This window comes from Leopardus geoffroyi, chromosome E1 (assembly GCF_018350155.1).
Source record: "Leopardus geoffroyi isolate Oge1 chromosome E1, O.geoffroyi_Oge1_pat1.0, whole genome shotgun sequence".
NCBI classification, from domain to species: Eukaryota; Metazoa; Chordata; class Mammalia; order Carnivora; family Felidae; genus Leopardus; species Leopardus geoffroyi.
Genome location: NC_059330.1, coordinates 48,779,706 through 48,794,196, shown reverse-complemented (window position 1 = coordinate 48,794,196; position 14,491 = coordinate 48,779,706). Strand labels below are relative to the sequence as shown.

Genomic DNA, 14,491 nt, shown 5'->3' with positions numbered 1-14,491 from the left:
TAAGTATTTTAAAATTTTGAATATTCAGAATTTGAAATAAAAACTAAGCTTTATGTACTCAAAGTTTCTAAAAAGAAAACCCAGAATATCTTCAAGAAAAAAAACAGAAGTATCTTCTAAAATCAAAACAGAAAACAATTTAAAGGACATAAAAAGACCTTTTATACCTAAATGGTAAGACACATTCAAAGTAAATAATAACAAATACAAGAAAACGAAACGCATGTCATTTTAGATTATACTGACCGAAAATGCAAGGCCCCACTCCATTTTCCTTCAACAATTTAACAAAAAAATAAAAAAAGTCTTGTAAAATACTTAGCTTGTATAAAAACACAGTGTTCTCAGTTGCCATAGATACAAAAGATTCTGCTTCCTCATACATCATTCCCCATTCCGTTCAAGCGTCAGAAAAATAACAACAACAACACTCCTTTATTGTGTAACTCTGGCTTCAAAAAACCTAACAGTAAAACTTGGTGGTCAAATTAGGAGCAAAAAGGATCTGGGTGCATTTCTGTGAACGTTTAGTGTTTAAAGAAGGAAGGAGAGGTTTAAAAAGGAGTGGGGGTTGTGTTTTCCTTGTATGGTGCCTCAGGCATTCATTACTTCAGCTACATGTAAGAGAAAACCCAAGTAACCATGCATAGCTTAAACAACATAGGCCCTTTATGTTTTCCTGTGCCACAAGTTCAGAAAGAGGCTGCTACATTGGCAGTTCAAAGATGTCAGGGTTAAGGACTCTGCAATTCAACCTGCCCCTAATAGTTGCAAAATGGCTTCTGCAGCTCTGAACATCTGGGAAGGGAAGGGCAAAGGGTCCGTGTTAGCGGAGCTGAATGCCCTGTTCAGGAGCGTTCCTGCAAGTTCTTGTCAATAGCAAATTAACTATGCTGTTTGCGTCTCATTCACTGGAGCTGCATTAAAAGGTAAGCTCCATCTGCAAGGAGAGAGACCGCAGTTTGAAAACTGTGCCTAATGCCACCTTAAATCAAATCAGGGCTCCATGAGTAAGAAAGCAGGAATGGACGTTTGGCAGTCACTGTCAAACAGGGTCGTAAGTTATCGCTCTTTCTCTAGTATTCTTGTGTTATTATATTGAGTAATTCAACATGAACAATTCACACTACAATAAGCATACATTTGTACAGAAATATACAGTTCAAAATGTATTTTTGCATTTAATACATATGCAGATAAACTATGAAAAACTGTTCTTCAAGTATGTTCAGATCGATCGATCGATCGATCAAGACAGGCAGGCAGATAGATATAAATGGGAGGAAAGACAGATCGTTATATCTGTGCTTGGCTAAAGACTCAGTGGGAACTAATATACTTAACAGGGAAAACCAATCAACACATTAATTGATTAAATCTATAGTTCTTTTGTGAGCAATAACCATAAATTGATATAAAACATAATATTTCTGGTATCTGTCCTTAATGGTTGATGAGAATTCTGAATCTGTTCTGGATATGAATTTTTGGTTCAATATCTGAATTACAAATGTCTTCTCCCACTCTGAGGTTGCCTTTCCATTTTCTACTGGTCTCTTTTAATAAACAAAAGGTTTTTTTTGTTTTTGTTTTTGGTTTATTTTAGTGACGTTAAATTTGACAATATTTGGGGTTTTGTTTTTAATGCCTTTTCGTTTCCTATTTAGAAAATCTTTACCTGGTTCCAACTATCAAAATTTTCTACATTTTCTTCTGAAAGTTTTATTGTTTTACCTATCACTTGCACATCTATAATCCTGGAATTGATTTTGTGAATGGGGTAAAGTAAGAGACGAGATTCTTTTTTTTTTTCCCTCCACATGGCTATCCAATTGAGACTGTGGCATTTATTGAAATGATCATTCTTTCCCTGCTGCAACTGCAATCCTTCCTTGGACATGAATCAGACTGATCATGGATGTGTGAGTCTACTTCGGGCTCTCTTTCTTCTGTAACACTGATCATCCTTGTGCCCAAATCATGCTGTATTAATTCTGTAGCTGAATATTAGCTTCAATATCTGATCATATAAGTTCTCCAGTTGTGCTTTTCTTCCAGATTGCCAGAGCAAGTATTAGCCCTTTGCATTTTCAAATCAGCTGTCAGTTTCTCTCACTTCCTTTCACCTCACCAAAAAGAAACAAAAAACAACTACTACTAACATTTTGATTTTTAGGGAACTGTGTTGCTTTTATAGATTAATGTGGGGAGAACTGACATGTTTATAACATCGAGTCTTTGAATCCCCCAATTTCTTTAGGTATTCTTGATTTCTTTTGATCATGTTTGCCAGTTTTTATATATATTTTTAATTTGAGAGAGAGAGAGTGTGTGCGAGTGGGGAAAGGAGTAAAGGGAGAAAGAGAGAGAATCTTAAGCAGGTTCCGTGCTCAGTGTGGAGCCCGACGCAGGGCTCAATCCCACAACCCCGGGATCGTGACCCGAGCCGTAATCAAGACGAAGGCCCTCAATCGACTGAGCCAACAGGTGCCCCAATATTTGCCAGTTTTTAAACAGAGGCCTTGCCATTTTTTGTTAGATTTATTTTTAGGTCCGTGAAGCTTTTTCGTACAATGACCTCTTTTTCAAAGCTTATTTTCTATTTGTTGTATGCTGATATATAGAACTAAAACTTAATTGTCTATCTGACCTTATACTTAAAGACTTTACTAAACCCATTACCAGTAACGTCTAAACAAGTAAATATTTGAGAAATTTGTAGTTACACAAAGATTCCATAATTGCAGGTAATTGCATAACTCACTGGGGAGCTCAGCTATTTCTCCTCCGTGTTCTCTTACTGACCTATTTATCCCACCAACTATACCACTTATTAAATCACACGCTTCTATGCATCGGTCTATCACACAAGCCACACACATGTCTTAATAATCTCTGAACTCCTCGAATCGGTAACAATGGCTGGTGTAGAGCAAGTATTCATGCATTTTTTTTATAAATGAATGAAAGAAGTCAAGTCTATTGAATCCTTGGCCAGTAAGTCAATACAATAATTGAAGCATTAAAAATAATAGTGTTACTATTTCACAATTAATAACCCTTCGAATCAGTCAAATACAGAAAAAACAATGACATATTTTCTGGTCCAATGTCCTCAGTAGATTTTTTTGGCTTATCTTCCTTCTGCGAAAGAGATTAGTCATTGATAAATATTACAAGGAAAAAGCTTCACTTACTCCTCTTACAGTAAGCATTTAAAGATAAAAGGTAAAATTTCTTTTATTTGTTTTGCTGTTGTTTAGTTTTGCTTTTCAATGCCAAAGACTTATACATATTCTCTGCATGTTGCCATTTGGAATTAATTACCACAGTAGGCTCTATGGAAACATTTAAATATAATTCTAGAATTTTACTTCTGCTGCTTAATCTCATTCAGACACAAAATTCCAAATGGTAAAAGGGTGGAGAGACTTCTCCATTATCATCAAAAAGTAACTGAGGGAAAATGCTTCTATTTATGTTGGATCTTTTACTATCTTAAAACTGGTCTAAAAAAACTTATTTAAAATTACATGAATCAGCATGACCCTTAACGGACAAGAGGACAAAGGTGTAAGTCACAGTAAATGGTTTGTATGATTCTTTCTTTCTTTGTCTGTGTTTGTTATCCATTGACACTTAAGGACACAAATATATCCAGATGGCATTCTTTCTTCCTTGTAACTTGAGAATTTTTTTTAGCCATTCAACAGCAATAATAGGACGATGAAATGAATTTGCAACCTCTAAGAATATAAGAAACTGCTAACCAGTTTCAATTGTACGAGGAGCCAGAGGCAACCTCACTAGTCAACAGCAATGTTTCAGAATTGTGCTTTCATGGCAAGCCAGTGGGTTCTCCGAAGTCCAAAGCTAACATCATGTAGCTGATGACTATAAAGAAAAAAGGAATAGAATTTAAAGCCAGATATTTAGCAGCAAATACCCTTTAATGGGGACATATTTTCAAGGAGAGAGAAATTATCTAGAAGTCAAGTGGCTAGCAGAAGCCCCAAGAGGAACGAGTTAGCCAACATCCATGCAATCATTTTACCAGACGAAAAAATGTTACTTTAGAATGACTGCCAGTACTTCTAAAAACTTAGCTGTCTTTTCAGTCATTTATTTGTTTCACAGAGAACGGGTAAATATAGAACACCATTTCTTTTAAAGATATGATTATGTACACATATATACAGAAAATTCTAGAACAGGAGTATGTTGTCACCATTAAAATGTGTGTATTTTATACAACTAATTGCTGACAGCTAACACTTTAATGGGTTTCACTATGGAGTAAAAATTAGGTTATTGAAGCAATCTTAAATGAGATCAAAAGTTCTTCAAAGTGAAAGAAACAGTGTGAAGCAATTTTTTAAGAAACTTTCTCCTGTTCCATTTTCTCTCATGGGCCTCATTTTTGAAATAGCAATTCACTTTCAAAAACAAACTCAAAGCTTTACTTTTTTTTAATTCAAATTCCCATTGTCTGCTATCTGCAGCAGTTTCCAAATGGAAAAAGATGCCCTGAGCTCTGCTGGCTTTTACACAAAAGATTTTAGTAAGAAGAGAAAAGAGCAGTTCAAAACAATAACAGTAAAGAAAGACTAGTGAAAATATAGACTATGGAACAATTGTGAAAACATGACAATTCTCCAAATAATGAATCTGCTGAATGATTTTTTTAGAATTTGAGCTAGATCAGATGCACACTTTTTAATCAACTGAAAATATGGAACAGAAGACCTCTAATTTACCATGTTTTGTCATATATATTTTATTTATTAGCATTTGGGTTTTTTAATGTTTATTTACTTAGTTTGAGAGAGAGAGAGAGAGAGAGAGAGAGAGAGAGAGAGAGAACTCAGGCAGGGGAGGGGCACAGAGAGGGAGAGAGAGAATCCCAAGCAGTCTCTCAGCTGGTAACACAGAGCCCAAAGCAGGGCTCGATCTCACAAACTGTGAGATCATGACCTGAGCTGAGATCAAGAGTTAGACACTTAACCAACAGGGCCACTCTGGTGCCCCTTTACTTGGCATTTGTTGAAATTTGCCACGTAAGAATTATTTGCTTTGTGAACGAGCCCAGTTCTTCAGATCCTCTTACAAATGTTGTTGTTATTATTATACTCACACCAAAGGTGCTTTCTCTAGTTCAGAAACTCAACTGCACCTGGCAAAGCTATATATGATGGAAACCACTGAAGAATATTTCTTCCACAGAAGACAATCAAAAGAATTTCCTGTTCATTGGTTGCCATCACTGTTATTTTTCAAGGAGCCTAAACTGAGTACCACTGGGCAAATGAGACCTGGTGAGGACTACTCACAAAGACAGGACAAGGGACTAGGATATGTGGAGGAAGAAAAGAATCTCAGGGGCATGACCCCAGTAGGGTCCTTCATGGGATCATTTAACCAGTCCACAGAGATGGATGTGATACCTAGAAGACAGAAACACATTAACTCAACATCCAGAAGTGGGAGAGTCAAATGCGTCTGGCAGGACTGGTGAAGTAAAACAGCAGACAGACCATGAACCAGGCACATAACAGAACAGTCAGACATATGAGGGAGGAACAATTAAGGGTGGTTCCAGAATCAGTTCCATGAATACTAACGTCCATCCCTGGCTTTCCTTATTTTATGGCAGTCTTACATTGTGGCTAGATAGGGTTCTTTTTTTTTTTTTTTTTTTAATGGTTGTTTTGTTTGTTTGTTTGTTTTATCATTTATTTATTTTGAGAGAGAGAGAGAGCATGAGTAGGGGAGGGGAAGAGAGAGCAGGAGAGAGAGAATCCCAAGCAGGCTCCATGCTGTCAGCACAGAGCCTGACACAGGGCTTCGATCCCTCTATCTCACGAGCCATGAGATCATAACCTGAGCCGAAATCAAGAGTTAGACACTTAACCAAATGAGCTAACCAGGCGCCCCCGTTGCTAGGTAGGGTTCTTAATTTATTGGTTCCCGAGATGACTTTGTCTCCAGGGCTTTCAGTTCTGCCACAAAACTCTGAGACTTCTTTTTCCTCTTAAAAAATATATGTATCAATTTGAAAACATTCTCATGACTCTGGATTAAATTGTTTTCTTAATTTCATTTGCAGATGTTTCATTGCTAGTGTATAGAAGTATGGCTAAATTTTGTATATTGACCTCGTATCCTGAAAATTTATTTAAATCATTGATTAGTTCTTGTCTTTTTTTAATGGATTTTGACCATACGGAATGATTGTGTCATCATACTTCCTTTCCAATTTTTATTCTTTCTTTCCCTTTTCTTTCTTTCTTTTCTTTCTTTCTCTCTCTCTTTTTCCTTCCGTTTCCTTACCTCCCCTCCCCTTCCCTTTCCTTTCCTTTTTCTTTCCCCTTTGTGTGCTGGCTAGAATCTCCAATACAATGTCGAATGGAAGTGGCAAAAGCAGGCATGGTTTCCTTGTTCTTAGGAGGAAAAGCATTAAGCCTTCCAACACGAAGTATACAAGTCATAGAGTTTTCATAAATGACCTTTATTAGGTTAAGTACGTTTGCTTCTGGTCTTAATTTGCCAAGTATTTTTTTAAAATCATGAATGATATTGAACAAACTTTTTCAAATGCTTTTTCTGCCTCTACTGAGATGATCATGTTGTTTTCTCCTTTATTAATATGTGGCATGACACCAACTAATTTTCAAATGCTAACACCACCTGGGATTCCTGGAATAAATCCCACTTGGTTGTGATGTATAATCATTTTTATATGTTTCTAGATTCCATTTACTAAAATATCATTAAAGATTTCTGTGTCTGTAATCATGACAGATTTATTTTGTAGTTTCCTTACAGTGTCTTTGGCTTTGATATCAGAGTAATCCTGGCTTTATAGAATGAATTGGAAAGTGTTCCTTCCTCCTCAATTTTCTGAAAGTGTTCAAAGAACTCAAAATTATTTTTTCCTTAATATTTGATGGAAATCACCAGTGAAGCCACCTGGTGGTCCTGGGCTTTTCTTTGTGAAAAGATTTTTAATTGTAAATTAAATATCTTTATTATTGCATAATTCAGATTTTCTATCTCTTCTTGAGACAGTTTTAGTAATTTGGGTCTTTGGGTCTTTCTATGAATTTGTCCATTTCACCTGAGTTTTGTAATTTGTTGGCATAAGTTTATAAAATATCACCTTGTAGTTCTTTCATTTTCTATAGGATCAGTAATGGTGTCCTCTCCTCTTTTATTCCCAACCTTGCTCATTTGCTTCTTCTCACTTTTTTTCCCATTAGCCATGCTAAAGATTTGTCAGTTTCGTTGATCTTTTCAAAAAACCAACTTTCGGCGTCATGAATTTTCTCCTTTTTTTTTTTTTTTTTTGCTTTCTACTTCTGTTTTCTGCAAAAATATAAAGACATTTTCTATTTCCTTTCTTCTGCTTGCTCAGGTAGAAGCTTTTCTTTTTCTGGTTTCTTTCTTTCTTCTTCTTTTTTTTTTTTTTAAACATTATTTGTTTTATTTTGAGAGAGAGAGCATGTGTGAGCAGGGGAGGAGCAGAGAGAGAGGAGAGAGAGGATCCCAAGCAGGCTCTGCACTGTCAGCACAGAGCCCCATGCAGGGCTTGATCTCAAGAACTGCGATATCATAACCTGAGCTGAAATCAAGAGTCAGACACAACCAACTGAGCCATTCAGGTGCCCCCTCTTTTTCTGGTTTCTTAAGATGAAGTTTAGGCTACTGATTTGAGAACTTTCTTTTGGGGTATAGACATTTAAAGCTATAAACTTTTCTCTAAGTACTGCTTTAGCTGCATTCCATAAATTTTGATATGCCCATGTTTTTGTTTTAATTCAGTTCAAAATATTTCCTCGTTTTCCTTGTAATATCTTCGTTGACCCATGAGTTGTTTATGTTATTTAATCTCGAAATATGTGGGGACTTCCCAGATTTCTTATTGTTGTTTATTTCTAATTTATTATCATTGAACACATTTTGCATGACTTTAATCCTTTTAAATTTATTGAGAATTGTTTTGTGTCCAAGCATATGGTCTACCCTGGGGAATGTCCCACGAGTGCCTGCATGGAGTGATTACTGGGTGGAGTGATTTAAATACCACCCAAATCTCAGACTCCCTCCTGACTGGCACAATCAAAACAGACCCAAAGCAGCAGAGCAAAGGCTTTGGAACTTCACTGAAACTGAAACCGGCCCACAGAAGAAGAGACAGGACTTTTGCTCTGAAACAAACTAGGTTGATAATCTGCTAAAACGAGAACCTCAAGATCATCTGGGAAATTCCAACCTTACTCAGAGAGTATACTAACAAAAACTTGACGAGCATCTTGAGACTCATCCATGTTGTTGTAAGCATCAGTAATTCATTCCTTTATATTGCTGAGTAGTATTCGGTTGTATATACTGCATGTTGGTTGTTCTTTCAACTTCGGAGGAACATTTGGGCTGTTCAAGTTAGAGGCTTTTGTGAATAAAACCGCTATCAACATTTGTGTACAAGACTTTGGATATGTCTTCATTTCTCTTGGTTAAGCACATAGAATGGAATGAGTGATAGATGGTCACTGAATGTTTAACATTTTAAGAAATTGGCACTTTTCGCATAAGCAGTATGTGACAGCTCCATCTGATAGCATCTTCACCAACATCAGCATTATCAACCAATCTTTATAGTTTTTTTTTAAATGTTTATTTATTTTTGAGAGAGAGAGAGAGAGAGAGAGAGAGAGAGAGAGAGACAGAGTGTGAGCCAGGGAGGGGCAGAGAGAGAGGGAGACACAGAATCCGAAGCAGGCTCCAGGCTCCGAGCTGTCAGCACAGAACCCGATGTGGGGCTCGAACCCATGAACCAAGAGATCATGACCTGAGCTGAAGTCAGACGCTTAACCGACTGAGCCACCCAGGCGCCCCTGCAATCTTTATAATTTTAACCATTCTAATGAGCATGTATAGTGGTGTTTCATTTGATTTTAATTTCCCTGATGAATGATGACCTATTGAACATCTTTTCATGTGCTTATTAGTCATTTATATATCTTCTTCTGTGAGGTGTCCAAAATTTTGCCTATTTTTAACTGGGTTGTTTGTCTTCTAATTACTGAGTTGTAAGATTTCTTTTATACTCTAGATACAAGTTCTTGGAAATATTTGTAAATCTTTTCTCCCATTCTCTGGCTTGTCTTACTTCCTTTTGTTGTTTTTTAATGGTGTCTTTCAAAGAGCAAAAGTTTTTAATTTTGGTGAAGTGGAATGTAGCAACTTTAATTGCGATTAATTTCTGATTTTTTTGCATTGTGGTAAAAAAAATATGTGCTGTCATATCAAGTTTTAGAAACATACTGAGTGTCTCTTTATGGTCTACTAAGTTTTATAACTGTTCCAAGGGAGTAGGACTTTAACAGGTCATATTTAAAGGGTAGAAAGTAGAAATACAGGTATTGTATAAACTGTCATTTAGACCTCCTATTTGTTTTGTTTTCGCCCTCTGATCTTAGATGGAGAAAACTATATGAAAGCACCCCAATGCTATTTAATTCTCCATGCATTCCTAACATTTTTTCATATTTAAATACTCTTGCCTTTAGCATGCAAAAATATATCCATTCGTCTAGTTTATTAACTTTATTATGATAGTATTATATTCTTACTTTTCTTCTGAACACAAGTGATATATTTTTATAATCTAATTTTTGTGTAAACTAGTTGTATCTTTTATAAACAGCATACACATGGATTTAAGTCAACTAGTCAATATCTTATTTTACTCAAAAAATTAACCTATTAATATTTATTATGACAGTTACATACTCTGTCTCATTTTGGACATCTCGTTCTGTTTCTACTTCTGTTCCTTTGGCAACATCTCCTCTCAAGTTTTGCCTTTATCTCCTTGAGATTTTTATGAAAGTGTAATACCTTGTTGATTTGATTTATGCCTAAGCTTATACATTCCAAAACTATTTTAATCTGCATTTCTCTGATTCTAAGATCTTTTGAGTCTCCCCTTTCCATGGCCAAGAATTTTAGCATACTAAATTGTTTTTACGTTATTAAATTTGTATTGGCCACTTTATATACCTTCTTTTTCAAAACTCAATAAACATGAGCATTCTTTCTTACAATCAGAGTTGTAACAATTAGTTAAACTTGTTTTTATTTTGCTGGATTCCATTGTTCCCTACTCATCCTTAAATATGATAGTTTCCCCATGTGTGCAATGTCTTTGGCTTCATCTCTGGATTGGTTGGTCTGTTCACATAATTTTTTCCAGAAAAGAAACAAGCAGTATACATTTTATGAGCTCTTACTAAGAATATGTTTTTCTGTTGATTTTGCAAGTGAACAACTCTTTGGTTATGTATAAAACTGGGTCACAACCTTCCTCCTTCAAAACTCTGAAACATTATCCATTATTTTTCTGATTTCTTTGTCAGTTTCATCCTGTCTAGAAACTTGTGGGATTTTCATTTTTATTTTTGAGGTGCATTTTTTTTTCCAGAATGTATCCAGGTTTCATTGCATTAATTTTACTTAATATGTGTGGCCTCCTTCTTAGAGATCATGTCTTCTTATACAAAGATACTACTTTTCTGATTTTGTTTTCAGAATTCCACCATAGATCATTTTCAGAAGTATGCTTTTATTCTGTAACTGCTGAATACAAATGTCTTTTTCCTGTTCTACAGAATGCTTTCACAAGTTCCATGCTGTTTGCTTGTTTTTTCTCCTTCTTACCCGTGAGTACCGTGACCTGCTAATATTACATCATCAGCTCCAAGTGGAAGAGTGAGCCAAAGGTACCTGTCATGGTCTCATGACAGTCTTCCTCAGAACTTGCACTGTCAGTCTCAGCAATTTCAAATGCCTCATTTTTAGCCTTCTCGACTCTATACTTAACCCTTCTTGCCAGGGGTCCCCTCCTTCAGTATTTTCTGTATTCCTTAAGTGTCAAGCTGATCAAAGAATTTCCTCTGTAGCTCCACTGCATACTTGGACCAAATACACATTCTAGGGACTGGGCCCTGTTCCTAGCAGGGAGCTGGAAGATGGACATCCAAGCAGCAGGGTCTGGTCTCCACCTTCTGGCACAATTACTCTGCAGGAATCCAGCTTCTGCCCTAGGCAGTGAGGGGAAAAATGGAAGAATGGGATCTCAGAGCCCCATTCTCAAAACCCAGATTCACACAACTCAATAGGAGTGGAAATCCGAATCAAGAAAATAACAACAAGAAAGCACAGTTCCAAACTAGTCAACAGTACAGGGCTCATAGAGATCCTTCCATAGGGATGTTTCCACCACCCCGTATGTGCTTGGGGCTCCTGAGGAAGTTAACTCCCACTGAAAAGGAGATCACAAACACGACTGCAACATTTTTTAGAATGAAGAAAACCTGAAGAAAATAAACCAAATACCCTTGGATAGAGGAGCTGATAAATGAAATGTGCTATATTCATAGGATAAAATACATTCAGTGTTAAAAGGACTGCACTAAATCAACGTGGACAGGGCAGGGATACGTAAAGTTAAATATAAAAGAGCAGCCTTGCACCAAGTGGAAAATAAACTCCAAGCAGCCAGTTAAAAAAAAAAAACAAAAAAACACAAACAATAAAATATAAAAGAGCAAATAAGGCATACATGAAATCTGTAGTATTTACCTAACTTTTAAGAAGTAGATGCACAAAAATTTTTAGATGCATGTAATATGTATAGACATAACATATACATATAAGATACATGAACATTATATATGCACATAAAAATATAAAAGAGACTGAAATAATACACACTAAATTAATGACAGTGGTTTTCTCAGAAGTGGAAAGGAGGGAGTAATGTGACTAGATACGAATAACAAAGCGAATGAAAACTTCATCTGTAGGGTTGCAGTTCAAACAAACACCGTGTTAACAATGGTTGATTCTTCATGAGGGGGGCACCTAGGGGTGTGCTCCCTGTTTCCTTTTCAAACTTTTTATTTTCTCTCAAAACTCAAAAGCGTTCCACTTCACCTGTGCACGAACTGGAGACGGCCTCTGTCCTGAAATGTCAGTTGCCAACAACTTGCCGTAACTGACAAATACAACACTACTTACGGAACACGGACGAGCACAGACAAGGTTAACCTGAGCCCCTGCACCACTGGTGGGTCACGGGGTTTTACTTGTAGGCGGATCCACGAGACACACTCTTGCCATTGCCACATTTGTAGCTACGACTTTAACTTCATGTACTCATTTTGAGAGAAACAGAGTGAGCAGGGGAGGGGCGGGGAGAGAGGGAGAGAGAGAAGCAGGCTCTGTACTATCAGCACAGAGCTCCATGCAGGGCTTGAACTCGCGAACCGTGAGATTGTGACCTGAGCCGAGACTGAGAGTCAGAGGCTTGACCAACTGAGCCACCCAGGTGCCCCTATAGCTACGCCTTTAAATGACTATTGTGGTTTTGCTTGAAGGCGAATCAAGGACTCCTGAAGGAGGAAGCTGGGCCCATCTCCTTGTCTGCAGAGCTGCAGGTGGGTGTCCACCCTCCTCCTTCCACACTGCCACCAAGGTTTGCTGGTCAGCGGCCACCCGGTGGCCCGGGGAGCACGGAGAGGCACACCAGAGCCACATGCTGTGGCTTCCTCACGTCACACGCTCTGCAGGGAGCCGGGGGGGACCTGCCGGCCAAGCCCTCCCCGCCGGGGCCCTCCTTCTTGGCTGCGAGGGACCACCTCTTCTTTCCAGGCTCCGGGGGGAGGTGGGGGTCCTCTGCCAGGGCTACTGTCCCTTTTTCACTCTGAACCTGTGACCCAATGGTATGGCTAATTTTGATAAAACTTTGGTTAGAAGTAAATATGTTTCTGTCATATAAAGATCAGAATGTGCCTTCCTACTGGGAGAGTGACTTTCAAAAAAGATGCCACGGCGGCCTCCTCACCTGCTCTTTCATTTCGGCGTAGACTTTCTCCGAGTTCAGTTCCACCTGCCGCTTAAACTCTTCCAGGGCAGCATCCGCCTGCTGGGCCTGCGACCTCTGAACCTCAGTCACACGAGTCAGCTGCTCCTCTTTCTCCCTAGAAGAGTCCAGAAAAGCTTCAGAGTTGAAATGTAAAATAAAAGAACAAGGCTTGAATGAAAGGGCAGTATTTCACCCTCTCTAAAATAACATTCAGATTGCAAGTTTTTGATCCAAATTCTATAAAACTTCCCTTTCAAAAGTTGACAATAAGATACTTTGTCTCCAGAAAAAGAGACAGAGTGTTCTGATGACTACTCTCAAACTGCTTCCAAAGATTTCCTTAAAAACAAAACCCGTTTAAAACCACTTAGCTCCATCAACTGATGGATGGATAAACAAGAACAAGATGTTCAAGGTGTACAATGCAACATTATTCAGCCTTAAAAAACACCGAAGTTCTGGGGCACCTGGGTGGCTCAGTCGGTTAAGTGTCCGACTTTGGCACAGGTCATGATCTCACAGTGCGTGGGTTCGAGCCCCGCGTCGGGCTGGGTGCTCATAGCTCAGAGCCCAGAGTCTGCTTTGGATTCTGTGTCTCCCTCTCTCCCTCTACCCCTTCCCCCACTCACACTCTGTTTCTATTTCTCTCAGAAATAAACATTAAAAAATTAAAAAAAAAACACACTGAGGTTCTGACACATGCTACATGGAGGAACCTTGAACACGGGACGCCAGGAACAAGAGGCGACATATTGTACGATTCCATTTATGTGAAATACCCAGAATAGCTAAGTGCTTACAGACAGGAAGTAGATTAGAGATGGCCAGCAGCTGGGGGGGCGGGGAGAGTGGGCAGGGGGAACGAAGAGTGACTGCTAATGGATATAGGGTGTCTTTTCTGGTGATGAAAACGTCCCGGAATTAGATAGTGGCGACGGTTGCACCTCCTTAGGAATATACTGAACTCTGCTGAGATTTGCACTTTACAAGGATGAATTTTATAGTATGTGAGTTATATCTCAATTTTAAAAAAGCCACACACCGTTAGAGATATCTCTAATATGCATGCGTAGCAGTTCACCTGTGGGGTGACAGGTGCAACGCAGCCACTTGGTGGCCTGAGATTGTGCCACCGCCCTGCAGGACACGTGCCTACCGATCACCATCTCACCTCTTTACGTCTTGAACTCAAGTTCTATGGTCACAGGGGCTCAAAACACAAGAGAAATCTCTGCAGAGTCACACAGGGAAAAAAATAAAGGCTTTCGGTTATAAATGCATGAAAGTTCATGATGGCTAATACAGAGTTCTGACTCGTGCTGGGCCCGGTGCAAAATATTTTTACATCTCTTCTCTCCTTTATTCTCAAAGCAAACGTGTATCAAAGTATTATTATGCCCTTAGTTTTAGAGAACAGGAAACTGAGGCTTAGGGAGTAGTTCTGAGATACCACATTTAGTAACGGATCAAGCCAGGACCGGTCCCGGCCGTCTGACCCTGAGTTCATGCTGCAGGCTACTATTCTGCTTTCCTGATTTTCCAGGTGCCATACTTTAGGGTCTG

General features: G+C 38.3%; 1 protein-coding gene across 19 annotated transcripts in view; it reads right to left on the bottom strand.

The window, feature by feature from the left end:
* CEP112 (centrosomal protein 112) overlaps positions 1-14,491 on the bottom strand; it is a 468,148-nt gene that overhangs the window by 290,840 nt on the left and 162,817 nt on the right. For all 19 annotated transcript variants that reach the window (XR_006715132.1, XR_006715133.1, XR_006715134.1 and 16 more), the window contains one exon: positions 12,908-13,043. Coding sequence is in view for 16 of the 19 variants with exons in the window: in XM_045489498.1 (XP_045345454.1) it covers positions 12,908-13,043 (136 nt within the window). In the remaining 3 variants the exon portion in view is untranslated. The remainder of the gene's footprint in view (positions 1-12,907; positions 13,044-14,491) is intronic.